The 24,407-nt window shown below is 39.5% G+C and overlaps 1 protein-coding gene across 1 annotated transcript in view; it reads right to left on the bottom strand.

Annotated features, from left to right (window-relative positions):
- Positions 1 to 24,407, bottom strand: part of LCLAT1 (lysocardiolipin acyltransferase 1) — a 119,615-nt gene that overhangs the window by 76,693 nt on the left and 18,515 nt on the right. The window contains exon 2 of the mRNA XM_084261020.1: positions 1,361 to 1,529. Within this exon, the coding sequence (XP_084117146.1) occupies positions 1,361 to 1,525 (165 nt within the window). The 5' untranslated portion in view covers positions 1,526 to 1,529. The remainder of the gene's footprint in view (positions 1 to 1,360; positions 1,530 to 24,407) is intronic.

The following is a 24,407-nucleotide window of genomic DNA, read 5'->3' as shown; positions in this document are numbered from 1 at the left end:
ATATGGGAAAAGAGCAGAGTCTCAGGATTTAAAAAGAGCTCTAGGAAGCAAAACAATATTTCTGTTCATATTTCTGCCGCCTCTGTGCCACAGAACCTCAAAGAACACAAATTTCTGGGTCTAAGTCACCTGTAAAACCAGAACACATTCTCACAATTGCAAATGGCTGAAGATCGCAGAATGAAAAGCATCATATGTATGAAATATTAATAACTCAGCTCACTATAGTTTTTGTATAGGTGTACCTGTCAAGCAGCTATGGACCACTTCAAAAGCAGAAGAGGTTGCATAGCTCAGAATGGTAAACAGTTGTCAATTTTGTGATGCTATCATTACTCAGCAAAGTACCAGCACAACAAGAAATAACAATCCTTCTATTCCTTTTGCTGGCAGTTATTTCTTCCCTCCTAATTTCATTGTTTTTAGTAACAATGAAAACAAACAAACAAAAAATGAAATATTAAACAGCTCACACCCCTAGAAAACACACAAGACCAAAAAAAAGCAGAAACTGTGTGGTATGTGATAGACAAATCTTCCTTTATGCCACAAGATACATATTTATGCATAACAATATATCATTTTCCTGTGTGATTTAGTCTAGGTGATCCTGCTCTGGCAGGGGGGTTGGACTAGATGATCTTTCAAGGTCCATTAGAAACTCCTAACTTTCTGTGATTCTGTTTTAGAAAAAGTTAAACAGATCTTTAAAGTCCGTCAGGAACAAGATCCCCTGATTTTTAGAGAACAAATGAAGTGTCTGTCTTTCCTTAGAAACAATTCATGGAAGAGCTTTATTTGATTTCCAGACTCCTAAAGCCATGAAGCTGATGCATTATAAGTGAGGAGGACTTCATTTCTTAAGGAAGTTTTTCACCTGAAATCATTTATCTACAAGGACTAAATTCTAAGAGGGTTAAGTAAGGGAACAGTGAAGGTCAGTAACAATGTACCAGAACAGTGAACAATTTTCCTAATTAGATAGTTGGAGCATACTTAAAAGGAAGAGATTAAAATACAAGTCATTTAGGAAGTTTGCAGGTTCAAAAAAAACCTCCTGCTTACTAGCATTTCACTTGCTGATCATCATCTGACACTGGAAGGAGATGTCAACAAAAAGGCCTTTTCAAGACTGCAATTAAGCTTATGTATAATTAAACTGTGGAAGAAGAGGGGGACTGCAGACAGGAACACAATTTGAAACACTGAGCTAAACCCCAGGCCTAAGCACACTTACTATCTGTGGAGACATGTTTTGACAAAAGCATAAGAAATACCATGAAACCAAAAGCATTAGTGAGCGACCTAAAGGATGGCGATAGGAACGGTTGCCCAGAACTTGCCTCAAACTGCGACTTACCACTGGGAGCGTGAGCCACGTGGCCACAATGCAATCGGTGATCCAGCGGTACCAGGCCGGTGAGACAAACATCAGGGGGAGAAAAGGACCCAGCATGAATATACTTCCAAAAAAACTTCCCAAGAATAGTGCAAGTACAAAGTATATCCCTTTCCATGACACCATGGCTCTGAAAAAGAAAGGTGGCATTACGTTAGAGAGATAAGCAAAGTAACTACATAACTCTTCAAGCCTGTTGAGTCCAGCTTGAGGTAATACACCTTCTTTTCTTCCCCCATGGCTAACGACACATGATGACAGTAAACGCAACCAGAAAGTTCAACCTCACAAGCAGCAGTAGGAGAACGACTTCATAAACAGCGATTTGGAAGGAGTACTGGGATATTAAAGGGGTCATAAAAGTATCAGCTACATCACAATTTCCTCCACTTATTACAGTATGTAGTTCCACTTTAAAATCTTCAGCAAGCTATTTGTATTAACCCAAAGTACAAAAGAGCTATGTAAGATGATGCCTGTTGTATTGAACTTCTCAGCCATTATCTTTGTTGGAGGCAAAGTACCAATGTGAGCGTTTTCTGAGGACAGGGAACTTAGCCTTTTCTATTTCTCCATTTTGTTTCTTCTTACCAAACAGTGTTACAGAAACTCATCTTCCAATGAGTTGACAACAAGAGTTGACACACGAGCTCCTTCAGAAACTACTGAAACCTTGTGAGACTGATCAGCCATTTCCAACACCAGCTCCCTTTCTATCACAACAGGGCAGGCAAGCAGTGACTGAAAACTTCTAACTCACCCTAGCTTCAAGAACATGTGACTTTTTCAAGTCTGCTGTACTTCAACTATACTTATAAGTTATTTTCCAACTTATTCCACCAAAAAGCCAATAGCATTTGTTTTTTAAGACAGTAGTCTAGACTTGAGATATTTCAGTGTCTGTACTATCAGCTTGACTCCCTTATTATAAATTGAAAAGTACAGCGCACAGAACTTCTTAATGCATTACAGCAGAACACTCAGCAACCCTCTGAGCATTTGTAACAGCTACAAGCTTTCACAATTCAGCCGCTACTACCAGCTATGACAATGTAAATATGGAAATATCAATTCTCTAAATTAGGGCCTAAAAATAGACTGTTTTAATCTACTCTGGACTCAACCAATAGTTTATAAAATCAAAGGTTAAGTAGAAATCACTTCTCAGTCACTGAATTCCTTTTCTGACAGGCTATTTTAGAAACTTTAAGAGCTCAGATAGACTGGACTTCAGGACAAGAAAAACAGGAAGCTGGTATTCTTAATTATAAAATGAGCAATGGAAAAGTAATCCATTAAGCCTTGTGTACTGTAACATACATGATTTACCACAAGCGTGTTTTGGGCAAGGACCACAGCAATAATGTTTGCACGGCAAAGCATTCAAAAGTTAAGAAATGGCAACATTACTGTTGATGTCATATGAATTTGCTTCTGCTACTTCATGTTGACAAGTAACAAGAAAGTATCCCTATTCAGGGACACTTTTAGCTTTAAGCCATTTCCTAAACCGTATTTGGAGGAAGGCCAAAAGAAAAGGTAATACAAATTTGTCAGTGTAAGGAGGATATAGGAAGCTCTGTTTAGCCCAACTTCTGCAGCGGGGGTGAGGGGAAAGAAGAGGTAATACTAAATGCAAACATTTGCTGATAGCTGTCTCAGGAAGATTTTAACACAATGAAATTTGAGTTCAAACATTATTTACATCCTGAAATAGAGAGCCCTCTCTTTCCTGCCACAAGCAGGAATGCAATAACCAGCTGGCCACATATGCAGGCACTAAGTAGGATCAATTTTGATATATCAAGGGATCCATGAAGAGTGTTGCACTGAAGAAACAATGCTCCAACTGCCTCCTTGTGTTTGTTACTGCAACCCTGTGTGAAGACAGTCAGAAATTAAGGCAACAGAGGACACAAATGAAACCCAGAGAAGAACAAACAACAAGAAAGGAAAAAAAAAAATCAAATGCAGCAGGACTAGACAAAAAGGCCTCATGACACAGCAAGGTTGGAAACCTACTGCAAAAGGCTGAAGTGAAGAACACAATAAATATTAGTTGGCCAGCAACAAACTATGTAAAGGAAATGCAAAGTTCCGTCTAAATGACCACAATGTTAGCACACTGCGTGCACTGTGATACCTCAGGAGGAACAACTAGTCTCTGAGAAGAGAGTGATAAAAAGGAAGAGGGAGGAAGAACAGGAAGATGCCTCCAGTCCACAAAACCAGCTCCGTGGCTTTGTTAGCAGGGCAAAAGCTAAAGCCCACCAAAAGGACCTGTAATGAAGAGGAGTAAATGAAGTAAATGGCCATCACGTTTCTTTGAAACCTACCAAGAGATTATCGGGGTGGGTTAGCTGGGTGGGTGATAATGAGCTCTCATAATGGAAAAATTAACCATTCATTGAAAACCCTATGAATATGTACATATTATCAATGTGCATCATGCCTTTATCAATATGCAACATGCCTTTATGTGCTTTGTATAAAAGCTATGTAACTGACCCTTAGGGCACACACATTCAGAGGAGTGATCCCCTGTGTGCCCAGTGCTGCAATAAAGAATACATGCTGAATAGTCACCAAGGCTGCTGAGTTTTCATTTCAGCTTTTCACGGCATCAGTTCTTTATGTGAAAGATTACCTTGTAAAAATTGGTTTTTGTTTTTTTTTTTTTTAGATGACTGTATCTGAGCCATGGCAAAGACCTGAGAAAGCTGTGAAGTTCCTCTTTAACTTGTAACCCAGCAGCAGCTTTTTAACACTACAGTATATGATAAGTTAGTCTGCATTCCACTTGGTTAAACACTGTAATGTTTTTCTAGACAAAAAGAGATATCATGTCTGGTTTTAATTGATGTAATTTCTCTCTTGCAGGCACATTTTAAAGGTGTGACACACACCATATTTTGCTTATTGTTTGTATATACTGCATTATATATGTTTACACATGTGCACATGCATTTATGTGGAATAATGGTCAGTACTTTGTCTCCTAATTACCTCCAGGGCAATAAAGCACATACCATGCAAACAGGTATGAGAAGAGAAAAACACTCTAACCGTCTTAATGAATTTGAGCAAAACTGCAAAATGAGAAGCCTATGATAACTTGAAGAGTTTACAGCAGAGAGCAATCATCCATCCAGCTAGCCTTCCGAAAACTACGCTCGGTAAACCCATTTTAGTAACAAGTTGAAATTGTCAGCACACTCAACCCATTTGTTTTCATTTGTGGGTTCACTTGGTGGAGTTACAGCCTGGACAACAGGTTACATGATTCAAATTGCATCTGCCTACACTTACATACACTCTCGTTTTAGCCAACAGTCAAGGAATTCATGATACAAACCGCCAGGCCTGTTGACTGCCAACAGCCCATGTCCTGGGCTGGCCACCAAAAGACTTGTTCTGCGTGTTCAGAGCAGGAAGGGCAGAGGGAGGCTGAAGCCCCAAACTTGATTTAACACACTCAACAGACAGGATGCACTGCTGAAGTCATGTGCCCTAACTCAAGCAGTGCCACAGGGAGTCAGCTCCAGCATCTCCTTGACTAGGAATACATTGCACAACTTCATAAACTGTGCAAAGCAAGCTCTGGTCAGACTAGTTAGTCCCAACTTTGCATCCTATTTGAAGCTTCAGTACAGTCTGGGAATTGCCATCTCTGAAGCAGTCATGTTCACACCGTAATACAACTTGCCTAACCCTCTTTTGCCTGTCCTTCCTCAGCTCTGCATCCTCTTCTTTTTTCCCCCTCTTTCCCGGCCCCATATCCCACATCTCCCACCCTACACCCATCCCATATCCATTGCATCCCATGCAACACCAGCTTGGTGAAGGGTGACACACTCCAAGTTGTCACAGCCCCTGATGAGGAGGACATCCGTGACGCTGAGGCCTGCAAGGCCGGGGCGCAGGCTCAGCTACTGAGTCCCGCCAGGCTAGGCTCTGTATACTGGTGTCAACTTGTGCTGGCACTACACGGTCTGTGATACCTGCTTACTACTGTGTCAGTCACCCCAGGATCTGCCAGCCAATATGTTAAACTATGTTAGAATCCATTTGAACCTCAGTCCCTTCAACAGCCAGCTTGGAATCAAAGTATCCTCATAGACAGCTATGTTAGCCATCCCAAACAGAACATACGCATTCAAGCAAAGTAGTTACAGCTACAAATCAATGCAAAATACACACCTGCAACTTCAGAATATGATTAAAATTCAACCAAATAATTCTAAAGGGAATGTAGCAATTAGCAATTAATGAGGATTTGTAACATGATCTGAAACAAATGTGAAAGCATACAAGAAAGTAATTCAAGGATTTGACAGGAATTCTGAATAACAGAACCCAAGTGTTTCCAAAGCACAGAAGTATTCCTTTACTGCTGCACGACAACTCTTCCTTCCTAACACAACACGGGATTTAGTATATTTTACAGCCTTTATCCATCTTAAAGCCACTTTCCATTTGCTGTGTGGGTCAGAGCTGTGGGAAAACAGTCAAAACTATTTTAAGATTCAGGCTACAAACAGTTAGGAGGACAGCGCCCTCATACTGGGCTTGTAGTTCATCTATTTTGTGGCAGAACTCCAAGTTATTAGGGTACTATACTTCACATGTTGTTGTTGCCATAGCAGAAGAAAAACATGCTCTATCTCCAGGTAACAGGAAACTAATTATTAAAATATAGTTTTTGTTTTACATTGCAGATAACTTTAAAAATTCTTGGCTACAATGGCACAAATTACTTTGCAAAACAGTTGCATTTTTGTAAACTTCACCTTTATTCAAATATTATCTTGAATTTTTTTCAATACTGTGTGCAAACAAAGCGCTTGTATAGTAACATAAAGCAGAGGCATCTTCCTGTCCTTGGATTTTGGCTTGTTTTGCTTATCAACTACATGATTTTACTCTAGGTACAGCTGGAATGACAGACAAACCGTGGCTTGTTATGATGATGATGACTTCAAAAGGTTTTAAACAGCCTGTTCTCTACAACAAAACTAGTTTATCTTCACAACTGTTTCTATGGCCTGGAAGGAGACAAAGGATACAAAAGAAGTCTATCTGGTCAGAAACAAAAAACTTCTTCTAAAATTAAAAGTCTGGAAGTTACACTAACTGAGACTCACCATGCACTTCGTATTTCCCTAACAGCTCCTGACTAATTCAAAGTTCTTGAGCAAACAGGTTAATTCATCTGCCAGGTTCAACATGAAACAAGACTTAACCTACAGAGTATGGAATTAAGCAATACTACCTGACAAACAGAGCCAGCTGCCCAATAGCTAGAGAGATTTTTCAAGCACTTAGTACTAACACAGTCAGCAAAGCAGGTTTTATTACACTACTGAAAAAATAAAGAAATGCCCTTTACTGCCAATAAAGCAATATTGTATTATTACAGGTCAGTGTCTTTCCATTCAATCAGCGCAGGCAATAAAGCTGCACTTTTGTTAGTCTTCAAGAACTGAATGGGAATTAACAGGCATTTGGTTTAAATCTTTCAGTCAATTACCAGTGGAAAAGGTAAATGTTATCTTCAATTAAAATCAAGCAGAAACTCGCTCAGCCGGCCAATGATGCCTTTTCTCTCACAGTTCTGCAAAGGAAGCCACCAGTTAACTGTGAACTGACTTTACTCGGTTTCGCATTTCCTCTAAGCAGCGCAAATCAAAGAGGTGAGGTGGAATTTCCAGCTCTCATGTTGAATTTTGCATTCTGAAGCATAATTTTCAAGTCAGAAGATAGCATTTGTGCAACAATTTTAAAAAACCTTTCATCTGGGTGAATTGAATTGGACTTGAAGGCAGTGAGCATGAGGGGAACAAAGATTGCCAGCTTCCCAAGCATCCATTAAAGCAGCCATCAAACAAATGAATGAAACTTCACCCTGTTCACTAGGTTTAAGGTTACTAAACAAAATCACCTAGACAGGAAAGCAGGCAGCTGGACCATCCTTTTCAGCTTACAAAGCATATAACACACATAACACAGGGGTCTTGGCAATCACCAAGTAGGCACCTCAACCACACAAAGTATCGGTGGAAACAACAGATCCTAGCAGAACATTTCTAGTTGAAATCACAAGGTTTTTCTGTTTGAGAATTTTATGGGCTTTTTTTTTTTGTTAACAACATTTCAAAGGAAAATTTTACCAATTCTTGCACTCAGAGCAAAAAAAAAGTAGTTTCTATGTAGCATTGTATTTCCAAAAGAGAATCGCTTACAGGAAGCTTTTGTAGACTGCCTCAATTATATTTCTGATCTACAACTTACCCCGTTTCCTTGGCCACGTAACTTCTGATTTGTGCCTCACTTACAAGAGCAGCAGAAATAGCAGAAGTTATATGGGAAGCAATGACAAGCAGCAGCTGAATTATTAATTGCAGAGATATCCACTCTCAACAGTAGCCCATATGATACTGGAAAGAAGCTCCATGAGTTTCCACAGACCACTGCATGAACTCCTTTTTATTTCTGATCCTTCTCTTGGGTACTGCAGTATTTTATGGAACATACAGATGTGTCACAGATCACTATCACAGAAAAAACACGTGAAGAAACAGGCACCAGACCACTAGAACTACTTGCCTTTCATTCAGTTCTTGTATTTAAAATCCTTTAAGGTATTTAACACATGTATCATAAAACAATATAGGATGGGGCAATAAAACGTAATTATCTTCATAAACCACATCCCTGACCCTCTCTAACATTGTAACAGATACTAGCTTACACATGCACAAAATAAAAAGTACAATACTTAATGAGTAATTTCCGTAAATATTACCAATAAAATATGATTACTGCTGCATCTTACAATTTATTATCTTTTATTTGCCAAGATTTAATCCAACTGTTATAATGCAATAAAAATATTAAGTAGAATATTCAATTTGCTCTTCCAAGTAATTGTGTCTTTCCAAATGCAAAAAACCTGGCTGAGATTCTTTGCAGCACAGCCTATAGATACCGTAAGGAGATAATTCAGTCAGGGTGCAGTCATCAAATCACTCTGATGCTTTTTCACTCTTGTTTACCTGTGATCTTTCCACTGTTGCTCCAGACAACCATTAGAGACCAATAAAGCTTGAATGAGAGCTTGAGCTAAGGTATTTAAAATCATTTGTACGAGGGTATCAAGCAACAGATACAGTTGCTTCCTGAAAACAAAGAAGCAATTTATGAAAACGTAGCTTGCTTTTATTTCTTGCCATATTCAGAAAATCTAGATGAATTAATATGTTTGAGCTGCCCTACGGAGAGCTGCACAAGAGCAGATACCAAAAGATACCTAATTTTTTTATTACGCATAATGCACAGGTACAAATGCTTCTGAATTGGGTTTTCTGTGCACACAGCTGTGTCCTGGGTTTGGCTAGGAAAGAGTTAATTCTTTCTATCAGCCAGTGCAGTGCCCTGTTTGGGAGTTAGGATGAGAGCAGTGCTGATAGCCCACAGATGTTTTAGTTGTTGCCAAGCAGTCATCAACTTTTCAGTTGTTCATGCTGCCCTGATAATGAGAAGAGGAGGCACCCTGGGAGGAGACACAGCCAGGACAGGTGATCCAAACTGGCCATGCCGATTACATCATGCTCAGCGTAAAGGAGGACTGGTGAAGGGAGGAGGGTATGGCTCCAGGGCATGGGGGTTTGGGGATGGTGTGGCTTTGGGAATGGCTCTGAGCTGTACCACCTGAGTTGTGCGGCTTGGTGAGAAACTGCATTGTGTATCACCAATTGTGTGTGTTTTGTTATATTGTTATACTGGGACAGCAGAGAGATAAACTGCCCTTATCCCAACTCACAAGGTTTGCCTTGGGTTTTCTTTTTCCCCTCCCCTTCTTCTCTCCTCCCAGAGAGTGGGGCTGCGTGGTGCTCAGCTCCCAGCTGGGGCAAAACCACAAGCTGCTCTCTGCACAAGCCTTCAAGTTGCCATGGCCCCACAAGCCTGTCTTAAGAAGCAATGTAAGGAGGCTGACAGGTCATCAAAAATAGGTTTGACATATGAAGAACAGCTGTTGTATTCCCTCTAATGAAACCAAAAGAAAACCCCTAACTTTCCAACAAACATGGAGTAATGGGCAGTTCTGCAGTTTCTCTCAGGTACATTATGTAAAACCTGCAGGCCCGCTCTAGGCCCAGTCTACCTGACAAAAAAAAGGCTACTGGCAGCCAACAGCTGGCGAACCTAAATCCCCTGGTTTTTAAAATCTACAGTAGACCAAAAAGCTGAACAACTTTGACACATAACAGATCCGAGTGAAAAACATGGAAAACCAGATAAAACGTTCCATTTTGTAGCTGGAGATTTTACCAACAAACTAACAAATCCATGTCTTTTTTCCCCTGGATTAGAGCACCCCAACACTTTCGTTCACAGCTATTCTTGGCAGGGAAGGTGGCATTTATAGTTTCAGAAGTACATATTTCACAATAATATCCTCAGCTGGGGAATAGAAATCAAGGACTCCGTGCTGAAGAATGGTTACTCAGACAAAGGTAGTGTTCAGTAAAGTATTTCAAGATCTCTGCCTCTGGCATGGAACCAAAAAACGTTATTGATACACACTACAACAGAGCTGAACATAGAATTTTAAAAAACAAAGTTGAATTTCCAAGGTTTTTAAACCTTTGCTGTGTTTTTGCTACTTAAAAGACAAACCCTTTTCTCAGTCTGCTCACAGAGTAGTAACTCACAACTCCCTTCTGTGTAAGGGCACATCTGTGAAACTTCCAGTGGCTTTTCCACACTTACCAGTGTTTTCTCATCAGATTAACAACTCAAAAGAAATACAGGAGACCTATATAATCAAAATTGAAACAGCCTATTCAACAAACTACAAAAACCACCTACGATCACTAGGATAGTAACAGCATGACAGAAAACTTAATAGCTCATATTATTCTGAAGAGTGCAATCATGAAAACAAAACTAGGTGATGTAAAAGCAGACTTTCAGAGGCCTTAGGCAAGGTACCCAACTAGGAGAAAGCTTCAGTGAGAGCTCTGTATTTACAAAAACCTCTCTCAGTTTTAGAACAGAACATATTAACTCAAATAGTTCCTCCTTTTCCAGTTAGTATGGATGCTACAAATTAATTTAATTCTGGAGGGATAACATTACAGTGTGGTGGTTGAGTTATTTTAACCAAAGCATCTTTTCCTTTCTTTTTTTCAGTATCTTTTATACCTGGAAAGCCATCACCTGTAAAAACAACTGCTGAAGAATTTTTTTTCCTTTTCTTGATATAAAACTTCAGCAGACCCCACGTTAAAAATCCCACAAAGTCCATTTTCTGAATCTAGCTGTCTGACTCTAGGCTCCACCTAGAATCAACTTGAAGATCAGATGATGGATTTTATCTACTCTCTGAATCGTTAAAGGGCTGAAAATAAGAGACATACCTTCATTTTCCTACCATGTAAGTCATTCTGGCTAAAGCATACTTTCACAAGAGATGGAGAATAGTGCCTGCAGACAAATTTATGCCATTATGTTGTTGGGGGATTTTTTTAATAATAATGAAGATAAATTGCTCTTATCAATTGCATATAACTCTGCCAAGCGTCTGAGTCTGTGCAACTGCCTCAGGCTTTAAAAAATATATTTCCAAGAGAAATATCAAGGAAAAAACACCCTTGCAAATAACATTTTTAATGTTCTAGTCACTTAGAAAAGTCCATACTTTATAGAGAATTTGAAATTTTGAAGGGCTGCCTTTGTATCAGGAATACACAGTACTGTGAAGCACACTTACACATAGCAAACATCACAGGTTTATAACAACTTCAAAAGCTACACAAATTATAGTTTTCTAGTGAATTATGTTTACAAGCTGGCTGCTTTCCAAGGTAAGCACAGTAGAAAGGATGGATCCATTACCTGGCAGGCTTCAAAGCAAAAGAGGAAAAATGCAGTAGTTCTGCAGAACGTTTACATACGTTTCATTCCCACTAGAAGCAGCAGAAACCATTTATTTGCATTTGATCCGTTTCTGGTCATGAAATGCCGTTCTCAATCTGTTAGGTTTTGGTGAAGATGGAACCCCCGAAGCGACCCAGCCAAAATGACACAGCCAGTCTCCTGCTCCACTACTAACTGTAGTATTTCTGCTACAAGATGTGACAGTAGGAGATGAAGTTCTGACATGCTTTTCAGAGCCTTCTAAAGAACAGTCTTCAAATCCCATTTTCACAGCTGACCAGCAGGATCAGTCAACAGCGTATCTGGGCATTTCTAAGACTACATTAGAAACCAGTGGTAAGAACTGCAGCTTTAACGCCCTCTTCAGCTCCGTAATTCTCTCTTTACACCACTGCATTTCAGAGCGTAAACACTTCCTTCAGCATCTGCGTGGTGCCACGCATAGACGCGAGCTTCTCCTGGGAAGACGTACTGAGGAGTGAGATGATCTGTACTCCAGCTAATAAAGCTCCATCTCTCAGCAGGGATTCTCAGCCCATGCCCAGCGCCAGGCTGATGCAGATATGTTGCTTCTGGTTCCAGGGCTACTGAAGCTGATTCAATTTTTCTTCAAACTTAAAGCATTCTCAAAGCCAGATAATGTTTTACCAATACAGTATAATAAAGCAACTCCTGCTTCTTGTTAAAGCTGAATGACTTTGGTCCCCCAAACATACAGTAAAATATGAGCAACTGTGTGACTCTTGCTTTTAAAGTGTTTGGCATTTAGATGCAAAGGACCCAATCCTATTAACAAATGAATAGCAAAATGTTTTCTGTGAGTATTCAGCAAGGTCATTTTATCCTATAACAAATTACCAGCATAAGAAGTTAAATAAAGTAATTCAATGCTGAAGCAGTTGGGGAGGTTATCTGCCAATGCTTATGCAATACTTGACTAAAATGGTAAAAATCTCAACATCTAAGGCTGTTTTCTAGCTTTTTAGCTTTGTGTTATGTAAAATAGTAACTCATTTGAAGCAGAACCTCAATTTCTAATAAACGTTGCCAGAACTGAAAGGAGCTTATTAAAAAAAAGGAAATAATTAAAAGCTGTTTAATAGGTGGTGTATTTCCCTTCACAAAGACCTAGTCAATGTTACAGTAAGAATGAGTTTCAAGTCAGCTACAAATACATTTGGCAGTTGCAGATGCATTAGATCGACATGCTGTGGCAGACAGATGCTATGCAATCCACAAATAAAGTATCCATGAAATAATTACAGAACAGCAAGTGACCCAGTCAGGAAAACAACCCACTGTAGCTATAGATTTTTCACATGTGAGCAATGCTCTAGCTTAATAAGAGCTATTAGGGAAAAAAAACAAAAAGGGGGAGGGGGATGCAGGGGAGAAAGAAGGAAAGCCTTGCAAGAGCTAAGAGCCTACCAAGACATATCTGGAGCATTGTTATACACTACACAGCAGCTGACTCCCTACATCCAACTCAATACTGCTAATGCTGCTACAAAGGTGCCTTAGCCACTGCAAAGTGACATAGCAAAGGAACAAAAAGAACAATTTTTAAAAGACCTTGATTGTTGAAGGAAAATATTCTTTGGATAGTTAAGGAAACTATGCTGCTCATACTTCAAGGATGAGGGGCTGGAAGCAAAGGAATACCTGACCTACACTAAAACTATCATGTGGAAGAAAGCAGGCAGGGGACAAGGCAGACAATCCAGAAAAGGTTACTTAGTGATGTTTCCTCCCCCCTTAAAAGAAATAACAATAAAAGGAATCTAACAGGAAATGCAATTACTTAATCTTTGCACTTTATAAACCATATCCTAAAAAGGAAAATATTATCCAAATTTGGCAGATCACAGTACCAGAAACATGTAAATCTGGAATCTTCTTATAGCAGGCTCTGTAGTCGTGGAACAGGTTTAATATCAGCAGTGTCTAGACTTCTGTTTTGGACCAAAGAGTTAATGATCAATTATACAGATTTTTTTTCTTCTCTTGCTACAAAAATTTATCTTCCCAGCATTCTTTCAGTTGTTTCCAAGTGGGAACACAACCTGTCATATGTTTTTCCTTTTACCAAGTGCCCTGACCTTTCAGGAAGAAGAGTATTCAAAACCACAGAATTCCTGGAAAGAATTTGTTATTTCTGATTAGCGCACTAATATCACAGAAACAGAAGCTAGAAGATCTTCAAGTTGTAAAATATGCTAATAAGTGAGATACATGGGCATCCAAATGTATAAGAAAACATCTACATCTCTAGTTGCATTTTCAAAAGGATTCCCAGCTCCTGAAACACCTTTAATGAACTCATTGCAGTGGGCAATGTGGAGGTGACATTTTTACTGGGGAAATTATAAATCACAGCCTTGTCAAAAAACAGATGCTTGTGACATTCCACGTCCCTCTCTTCCTCATCAGTTTGAAGCCTCTCCCTGTGTCTCATGAAAGTAAACACACTGCTGAAACTCTCAGTGCTCCTAAATAACCAATGGACAGTATATCTTTACACACTGGAACACTTTGCATTCAAACAACACAGCTGCAAGAAAATTGGTCCACTTCTGGCATGATTGTAAAGCATGCTGAAGTTAAGGAGAACACACAAGCACAGCTACAAAGTTGAACACAGAAGCACCAGCATGAAAAATAAGAATATTTCATAGTCAAGACTGTTACATCCCAGAGCTAAGTGTCATTTTTCACCTGTGTGTGGAACAGAAAGCTTATCCTACTGAGGTGGTTTGACCCTGGCTAGAGGCCAGACGCCCACCAAAGCCACTCTGTCACTCCCCTTTTCAGCTGGACAGGGGAGAAAATATATATTGAGGGGCTCAGGAGTCAGGATAAGGGCAGGGAGAGATCATTTTGTAATTAGCATCGTAGGCAAAACAGACTCCACACAGGATAATAAAAAAAATAAAAGCATCTAATTTATTACACTACACACACACACACTCACAGTGAAACCAGAGTTGGGTAATGAGAAGTAAAACCAAATCTTAAAGCACCTCCCCCCCCCCTCCTCCCTTCTTCACAGACTTAACTTTAGTCATGGTTTCTCTCCCTTCTACCCCTGCCCTCTACTCCAGGGTGGCACAGACAGGGCAGGGGAGAATGGTCAGTTCCTCACAAGTTGCTTTCCTTCTTAGCCAGGTAGAAGACACTCCTCACACTCTTCCCAACTACACCGTTGAGTCCCACCCATGGCAGACAGCCCTCCACCAACTTCTCCAACGTGAGTCCTTTCCCATAGGACTTCAGCTCTTCATCAGCTGCCCCAGTGTGGGTCAATTCTATGGGGTGCAGTCCTTCAGGCCAAGACTGCTTCAGCCTGGTTCCCCACGGTAGCACAAGTCCCCCCAGCAAACCTGCTCTGGCATGGGTGTCTCTCTCCACAGGCTGCAGGTCCTGTCAGGGGCTTATTCCAACATGGGTCACAGGGTCTTCCATATGTCTCCACCTCCTCCAGTGTGGGGTCTCTCCATGGGCTGCAGGTGGGGTTTCTGCTCCCCATTATCTTCCACAGGCTGCAGGGAGACAATCCGCTCCACCATGGTCTTCTCCACAGGCTGCAGAGGGTATCACTCTTCAGCACCTCCCCCACCCCTTCTTCACTGCCCTTGGTGTCTGCACAGGTCCTCACATCTTCTCACTCTCTTCTCTGGTGCCAAAAAGCAGTGGCTTGCAAGTTCAGGGGTTTTTTTCTCCTAAATGTGATTCCCAGAGGTGCTGTGACTGTCGCTGATGGCCTTGGCCTTGGTCAGTGGGGGGTCCAGCCTTGAGCCCGGCTGGTGTTTATTGTCAGGCCTTCTAGCAGCTTCTTGCAGAAGCCACCCCTGCAGCACCCCTCCTCCATTAGAACCTTGCCACACAAAACCCCAACACCTATACTGAGATGATCAGTTCCAAAATATTTGCTGCCAGCATGACCACCAAGCAAACATCTTGATAAACAAGAGCAACATTAGTGATGGCAAATGGCACAACACATGGATCAAAGACCTGATGTTACACAGTATCACATATTAAAGCTCTTCATTTATGCTAGCATGAGTAAATACTAACAAAAGCATGGAAACTATTTAGAGAAACTCTAGTTACAGGGCCTTTGAACAAGGTTCCAACTCTTCTCTAAAACTGTTATAAATTAAATAAATTGTTATTTGAGTCAATTTGCCATCTTTCCTAGAGACAGAAAACCAAGATGACATGCAGAAAGGGTGCTTTCAAAGCTCATGGGCAGAACAATTAGTATGTGAATTTCTATTCTAGTGGAGGCACCAAACGGAGAAACACACACCTATATATGTTACCTCATACTGAGCAGGGTCTCAAGCCTAATTCTCCACAACAACACTAAACTTAAAGCCCTGGTGCCAGGCGCACAGTTCCTCTCCTTCAGAGTTCTGATTTTTCCCCTCAGCAGGTCAATCTTGAGAAATGACTGAGGCAATAACACCTCTGGAAAAGTTAAACTATGACTCAGTTAAAACTTCCTAATTTTGACTTTCACAGGGGAACATATGCAGATCCTTTTTTTGAGTGTTTCCACTTGTAACCCTAAATATAATTTCTTGCATGTACTTTGATCTAAATATATGCAAGAAAGTAGCTCTCAATACATAGTCTTCCCATGAGGGTACCTCTTAATATGTAGGTGGCCTATAAGCTCTCCACAGAAATGCGCAGGTAATTATGTTGTTTCAGTCTTTAAACAATAATAATACACTTTTCATAGTTTAAAAAGAATATAAGTGCTTGTAACTTCTACTATGGTATCAATAAATGTGCTTTGAGAAAAATCCCAGGCTGCTAACAGCTATAACTGTATCAGTTATTCACTTGGATAAACACAAATAACTTGGATTAAGCCTGTGATTTCTCAAGACTAAAACATCTAATTTTTAGTTTTACATAAAGTTGCTTAGCATTCAAAACTTTCTTCCCACACAGATCATTTTCACCTGCTCCTCCTGCTGTTGCAGTTGAACAGCCAGAAAGGGAGGACAGAAAGAACCAGACAGGGCAGCAATGGGAATGAAGGAACACACTATGTCAAAAGGGAAAGCACAGCGCTATCAGGAAGCCCTGTATCACATCTAAGCAAGGATAAAGAACTTGCCATCTAACAAAGACAATTTGAAGCCAATTACAACCCAGAAGATTAATGTTTTCCATCACCCATCTTTCCCAAGAAGCCTTGTCTAACTCACTGAAGGAGAGGTAAAGCTGGTTGTAAGAGTTTTGAATAGTGCAACAAGAAAAGTTGAGAACAACTTGAGGAACCATCGATTCCTGCTATGCATGGAATTATCAACAACTAAGATTTATTATATTGAATTTTTTTTCCAACATGGATACAAGCTACAGCAACATGTGCTTCCTTTCCAATTCAGCCAGAGCTGAACATTTTATTGAATCATTACGGTAAGAAAAGAAGCTTTCACAACAACTTTTTAAAAGATCTCTTTATTTGGGATCAAACATATATATGTTTGCTGGTAAGAGGAATCAAAGTAATGCCAGTAAGAGGAATCAATCATTGGACCAAGTGATGCCAAGGATTGCTGAGCAATTAAATCTGATTACTAATTTTCATGTATTGATGAGAACATCAAAACAGACTATTCAGAAAAATATACTGAAGAAAAACATTCACAAAGCTATTCGTAAAGGCATCATTTTCCCTCTGCCTTAAAATATATCAAGAAAGCTAAACAACCTCCTACATCAATATTTAGAAAAAAGTGTTATGGGCAATGCATACAGTAATTCAGTTTAACAGTATTTCTATCCATACTTACTACTTAAAGTTCTCTTAATTTGTTTGGGTTTATTGCTAAAGAGAATGAGGAACAGACGGGGGGGTGGGGGGTGTGAGGAAAGCAATCAGTGACATCTTTGTTAGTTTCTGTTGAAAAAGGTAAGCTAACAAGTCACCAAAACCAGGATTTTTAGATCAACAGTTTACTCATATCACAACTTAGCAGTCTTTTCAAAGAATGTACAAGATAGGCATATAAATTTCGTTTGGAATCATCTAGCTGGCCAAACAGCACACACGTGTGTCACTGCCACTCTCCCATTATGCAAAGGATGTGGAGGTAAAGCTGTGGCTGATGCTTTGAAAAGAGTATCATTAGGGGACAAAACCAAAAAACTCAAAGGAACAAGGCTTTATTATGGCACAGTCCATTTTCTAAATAACTTTCCAACATCAGTAGAGGAACCTTCCTATTGATTTCTTTGCAGAAACCAAAACGCTTTTTGTGCGCCCACTACAGTATTTACAATCAAATAATCTTTATTATTTATGTAAGCCATTTTTAAAGTTTCTTCTTGTAAATCACATCTGTCTCTGTACCCCTGCCTTCTTTTTTGCCTTTTTCTTTTTTTTCAACTTTGCTCCATAGAAATAATGTAACAGGGGAAGAAGTTCCCACACAAAGCTCTCTCACTGAATAGGCAGCGATGACAGGATTTGTTAAATATGCGTTTTCTCACCTTAAAGATATCTCACTGGCACAGCCTGAGCACCAGAAGAAAAAGTAACAGTCTCTTGGCAGCACATACAAGCTGCCATTATTGTGATGAAACATTAAACCACAAGCAGCTTCCAGAGAAAAACGTGCTTATGTAAAGGAGCATATTTCTTCAAGTGTTTTAGTTTAAACAGATACTGAAGTCAAAAGAATTTAAGTAATTTTAAGAATTGCCTTCTAAGTCAGCTTTCACTACTTTTGTATGTGTATTATGGTAATGTTACTGTGTTTCTGGACTAAAGGGTTATTGATTTTTTCCCAAACCTTTGAGAGAAAAGATTAAATTGAAAAGACATTAGCTATCTTCTGCTTCATACCAGCAAAACAGTATGGACTTTTTAAAATCCTAAATCAAAACTACCTTATGCAATTCTGAATTTGCCAAGCCCGGTACCAATCTGTCAAAGAAAGACTTCCTTCGTTTTGGTCATTTCCATAAGTACTTTAGGTTGGGTCACTGAAATTATTTCCCATATCCCATACCACTTCATTTAGTAGCCGGATCCTGTAATCTAATTTCACAAAAGAAAACTTCATTTGCTCTTCCTGTAAAGCAGCAAATGTACACACAGCTTATTGCCATGGAGGTTTGATCCACAAAGCGTTAATAATTTTAGAACTTGTGAGTAAAATTTGCAACCATGGTAGGAAAAGGTAGACACATAGTTAACGTCAGGAATGCCACACTCACTCCTTGTATCTCTGTCACATTAGAGCCATCCAAACAGAAAATACCACGCAGGTTCAAGATTTTCTCCTGAGAAAAGGGAGGGAAGGAACAGGGTACAGGATGCTCTGGAAGTTTCCTCTTATGAATAAAGGTTTTCTTACAACAACATCGAACTACTACTGTGCAGCCACACAGCTTGAAATTTGAACAAAAGAGTTTCAGCAAAGAATGTTTAGCCCTTTCAATATGATTTGGTTCTGCTCAAGACCCAGGTTATCAGACTAACATTTACATATGTGAAGGATAAAAAGTGACAGTAAACACTGCCATTTTTCTTCTTACATACAAGAAGTGACTAAACATATGCAGAGTCATGACAGACTTCAGCAATAAAAACAAACTGTTGCAAAACAAAATGCTTTTGCAAAACAGCTCCCTCCTCAGTTTTCTTTGAGTTTGCTCTTGCTGACAAAAGAATATTATTCCATCAATGCCATCAAAAGACATTTGGAAAAACTGTGTTAGATTCAAACTGTATTAGATTCAAACTGTATATTAGTTGTCATGGGCTTGTCCTCTAAAGTTTAAAGCCAGAAGATACCATTAGATCATTTAATCAAATGTTTGCGGAAGGCTATTTAATTCAATTCCCTTAGCCAACAATAGTTTGTCTAGAACAACCTTCTAAAAGGTTGCCCTGTTTGAAAATACCACCATGTGGATATCTAACATCTCCCACTATTGTTATATTGACCCATACTTCGATTGAGTAATTTTGTTTCCATAAAGATAATTGTAAGCTTATTATGAGCCTTCAGTCTTCATTTATATTATTACATTTATCCAGTTTATCTGTCATTAACAGTTAAGTAAAACACTACAAACAGGGGTGAATTTAATCAACCAAACATGTTTTCCACATAATCATACATATTCAGAGACCATCCTAGGCCAGATGCACACTGAACAAACATCACTGTGACCACAAGAATGTTCCCTTAGCCAGTTCTATTTTCAAAAGAAGTTATACATTAAAAAAGTAACCTAACGAATGATAAAAAACACGTCAGACAGGAAGATTCCCTACTCACTGTGCTGTGAGGTTAACTCATAACCCTCTAACACTCCCAAGGATGTAATTACTACTAATGCCATGAGTACCCCAACCTCCCACCCTGTACACACTCTTATATATTTAGTACATTAGTAACAGGCTACCAGTCCTTAATAATGGAATATTTAGGACAGTCATTTCAGCAGTGCCACTGACTCAAGAAGTTTTTGTCCTTTTGGCATGACACCTATATTCACGGATAATTTCTCTCCCAACTCAGGAACAGCCACATTTGTCTCCAGTCAATTTACTCGTAATTGAAAAGAGTAAACAGTGACAGAGCTGGGAAATTTAGTTTGCCTTGTTTATCAAGGGACTTTCTGGGCACACACTTGATTTACAAGAACTTGGCCTACCAACAAATACTTGCAGTTGTCTGTACATTCAGACACACAAACACAAAAACAGGACTGCAAAAATCAGACGCAGCAGCAAGATTTTGCTCACGGCTCCTGTTTGGTTGAACAAAAAGCTAACTAGTCTATACTGGTACTCTGATGTACCAACATGTCAAGACAAGTTAAGAATTCATACACTGCACATGGAAATGCATAAATACACCTAAATCTAAGGTGAGCTGTAATACATCTGCCTATTCCTCGATGGAAAACTCCGTTTGGTTTAGAATGGCAGAACTAAAGCAGCATTGCCACAGTTGAGGAAATTGCCACTTCCAGTATTTGCAAGTTCCTGTGACATAATAGCTGCAGTGTTAATGCAGAAAAGGCTTCTCTGGTTACACTGGGGTGAGAGGGTGTGCAGGGGTAGTTTGGGGGGGGGTTGTGGGTTTTTTATTTTAATCTTATTTTGGATTTCAGTTTCCAGTTTGTTCTTAAGTCTTCAAGTATCTGAAACTTGTTTCAGATGTAGTAATTTATCCAAACAGAAGAAACTATGCTATTAGCAATATGGAAAAAGCCTAGCTAAGAAGTCAGCTGAGTTTCTCTACAAAATAAGCTCTTTTTTCATAAAGGAGTAAGAAGCTTAAAAGTGAAGTTTTCAACACTAGGACAACTGCACTGCTTACGAGCAGCACAGGTAGGCATGTTTCAGGTTAAGAGTAAGCGACATTCGTTGTTCAAGGCTACCTGTCACGGCTGCCTGTTCCACTGCTTGTAAGTTTACAGAAAGGAAACAGCTTAGAAAAAAAGTAGTATGTGTTCACATAAAAATAGTACCAACATGTATATCAAAGCGGAATTAACCCCTGCAGGCAATTTTATTTCTAGTATTTAAGCCTTATTTTCCAACAAAGTGGAATTTAAATCATTTCATTTGTTGCACTAGGGAGATGATATACTTTTCCAAAAGACTCGGGTCTTGTAAATAATATGATTTATCTGAACCCTGGAAGGGGTGGGGCCTTAATTCACTGCAAGAAACATTCAGATAACATTTAAGGAATAAGTTATTCCAAGAAACACTGCCAAGATCTTCAAGGGCTTACAATGTTTCAGATGCATAGAATGGTTATACTAAATTTTAATGGCACTAGAAGAACATGTTATTGTGGATATTTCTACAAAAGAAATAAACTCTGTCTTACAGATATTTGAACCCTGAGAGTCTTGATTTTTTTTTTCCTTTGTAAGAAAAGTTGTTCTGCAGAGCTTTAAGCATGTCCAACAGTTTGGTCAGACTAGATGCACTCACAGTATGGATTCCATACAACTTCTGAGTGGCAACGACTATAGCTTGGTGAAGGACTCTGGCAGTCTATCAATATTTTACATCTCTCACACTGGACAGTATTTCTATTTCTCCAATAAATAGGAATTATTCATGCAAGTTTTCAATTCAGAAGAGAGCTGTCCTTACCACTGCAGAAGATGCTGCATGGTATTTGAGGGAATGAGTTCTAGAGAAGCCTACACCCAGCAGAAAAAACATAACATCAGCACAATCTGGAAACTGCAAGCCAGAAACTATGAAACTGTAACAAATTCCCTCATTGACCCCCTGCCAATGCAAGACCTTTGCAAGCATCAACAGACATCTGCTAAAATAAAACCCTACTTCCCACCACCTCTTCCCTCACACAATACACCTCTGATTAACACCTGTTTTCTTTGCAAGTCCATTCCTTGCTTCCTCTCTTTACCCATGGGCTGTAAGAGGAGTCAAGGAAAGAGCCCATCCGTCCCCATGGGAAACACACTGCAACATCTGAGCTCTATGCAGAGTAACTTCAATGCTGAATATGCACCTTTGTAAAATCTATGTTACTCTGTGAGGGGAAAAAGCAACCTACTTGTCTTAAAAAAAAAAAAATAGCCCAAACTATGGACTTAAAAAGGAATCAGGAAGGAAATGAGTCATGGGGAAAATTTCAGGGAAATTTCACATGAAAAGCAATGAGCAATTTCACAAAATTTTCCATGCTCAGTTGTGTCCCTCCGCCCTTTCTTTTCTCTTTTCTCAGACACTTGATGGAAGAGGACAGGCCTCAAAATACTTTTATTTATCCTTCTATTAGAGGGAGAACAAAACAGAGAATAGACCACATTGTGCTCTGACACCCTGAAGATTTGCCTGTTGCATCTTTTTTTTTTTATTCCGTGAATAGTACAAACATGTATTGCATCAAGAACAGGCAGCTACAAGCATTCAAAACCCATGAATTCGATTGCCAGAAAAACCCACCCCAAAACATTAAATAACCACTCCACTTTCAGATGTGCTGTCAGGAAATCAAATCGTTTCTTTCTTGTCCTATGTTAAATGGGCAGGTGGAAAATTCCCAAGCACATTCTTATTCGGGCTGTATTCCTGGTCAGCTGGAGAGCAAAGGTGTCTAAAGTCCCAATAAGTTCACTTTACGTCTTGGTTCCCCCCCTAATGCTCTGACCCAGCCTATCTTTGCTCTGGCACTACAGAAACTAGAAACTTGGAACTGTTTAGATGTAGAAGAAGAAAAAGATCCCTACAGATGAAGGGAGGTCCTCAACACCTCTACTACCAACTGGCTTACTTAAGCAAATTATCCTCTTTCTATGTAAACATCTTAGAGTCATCACCTATTTAAGAAAGAAAAAGCAAACCTGTTTTGCTGTTCCACACTGTCCTGGGTTCAGCTAGGATAGAGTTAATTTATCAGATCAACATACTTTTTCTATGAAGAGCACAATATTTTGGAGAACAGATGGAAATACAAGCTGGAAGCTCTAAAGGACACTGAACTTCCTAGCTTCTCAGAAGACTGAGGCACAGTGCCCTGCTTGATTCATTTACCTGTTCACACACCTACAAGCTTGCAACTTCTAAACCGCACTCAGATTTCATCTTGATTCTGAACAGGATTTCTCAAAAATTTACCACAAATTGAGTCTGCAGGGTAATTTAATTGAATGAATTCAGAACAAGAAAAATTGAATCCTCATAGAAAACATTTGTTTCCAGGAGGTTCACAAAGGGATTCTGTACGGAAATGACATTGTGTTTGTCTCTAGCAGTGTGGTTTTCCAGGAGTCCTCCAATGAGACACTGCGTAGACTCAATGAATCACACTTTCAAGCTTTTGCACTTTCCAAAATAACAAAAAAAAAAAAAGACCCAACAGAAACTATATTAGCAATCAAAATAGGAGCAGAAGCACAGAAAATGAGAAGGTCTTTTCTTACATAGTCCTCAGATTCCAGGTTATGTCAGAGTTTGCATAGCTGTTCCTCCCTCTGGTTTGGGAATTCCAATCTGACAGTGAATGACCTGGAAACACTTCACAGATACTTGCCCTTTAGGGAATGGTCAGAATTAGTAACCTTAAAAAACATCTGAGGGAGGTCACAAGTCCACCATGACTGACACAGGTACAAATGACTTCAAGGAATCAATTATTAGCTCTTCAAATATGTCATGGCATTGTTCATAGTCATTGTTTTATACAGCTCAATCGTGTAGATTTGACAGGTGAAAAGGCAGCACTCTCAAAGTCTGAATGCATAAACCCAGGCAGAAACTTCCTTTAGTAAATCCACTGATGAAGAAAAACTGTTCTTTCCTATCACACATATGAACATGATTAAGTTCAATGACCTGTTGATAAAGAACACCTTTGGGGGGAAATCTCTTCAAGCTTTCACAATAGCGAATTCATTGTTAACACCAGTAATTTCAACTAAAATATGAACAACCTGTAGAAAACTGCAGTGCATGTGACAAGACAGATACGCTTCAGCATTCAACAAGCCAACAAACTGACCTTGTGAACTCCATTAATGGTTGCCATACACATCAAACAACTATTCTGTAGCTGCAGGTAACATCCCAAATTGGTCTGAAAACCTACTTCCTCTCCCTCTTGCTGTCATTCGATCTTAAGTTTCTGATCCTGCTTCTCAGACCTTTTGTTGTATTAACTCAATACACCAGCACAGCCTTGGTTTCTAATCCCATCTCTGGTCTGCTTAACACAGATCTTCCTGCTTTCTGTAGCCCATCACCATACTTACTACTTCTGATCACGTCACAGAAGCTGGAAGAGGAACAAGTAAACATGAATTAGAGAACCTCTTGCCTCAGATCACTTTCTCCAGACCCCGATTTTCCAGTTATTCATAATAGTATTTCACTTTAGCCTGTCCTAAACTTCAGGATCTATCCATACATGTGCCTGTTAAGATTCCTCACTATCAAGTAAAGAGGAGCAACCGGTATCACTCCACTTGATATCCTAGAAATGAGAATAAAAGCTGAACATTATCAAGTACCTAGCAGCTGCCCTGGAATTTC

This window comes from Gallinula chloropus (genome assembly GCF_964237585.1).
Source record: "Gallinula chloropus genome assembly, chromosome: 3".
Lineage (NCBI taxonomy): Eukaryota > Metazoa > Chordata > Aves > Gruiformes > Rallidae > Gallinula > Gallinula chloropus.
Note: the sequence above shows the minus strand (reverse complement) of the source record. Positions and strands in the feature narration are given on the sequence as shown.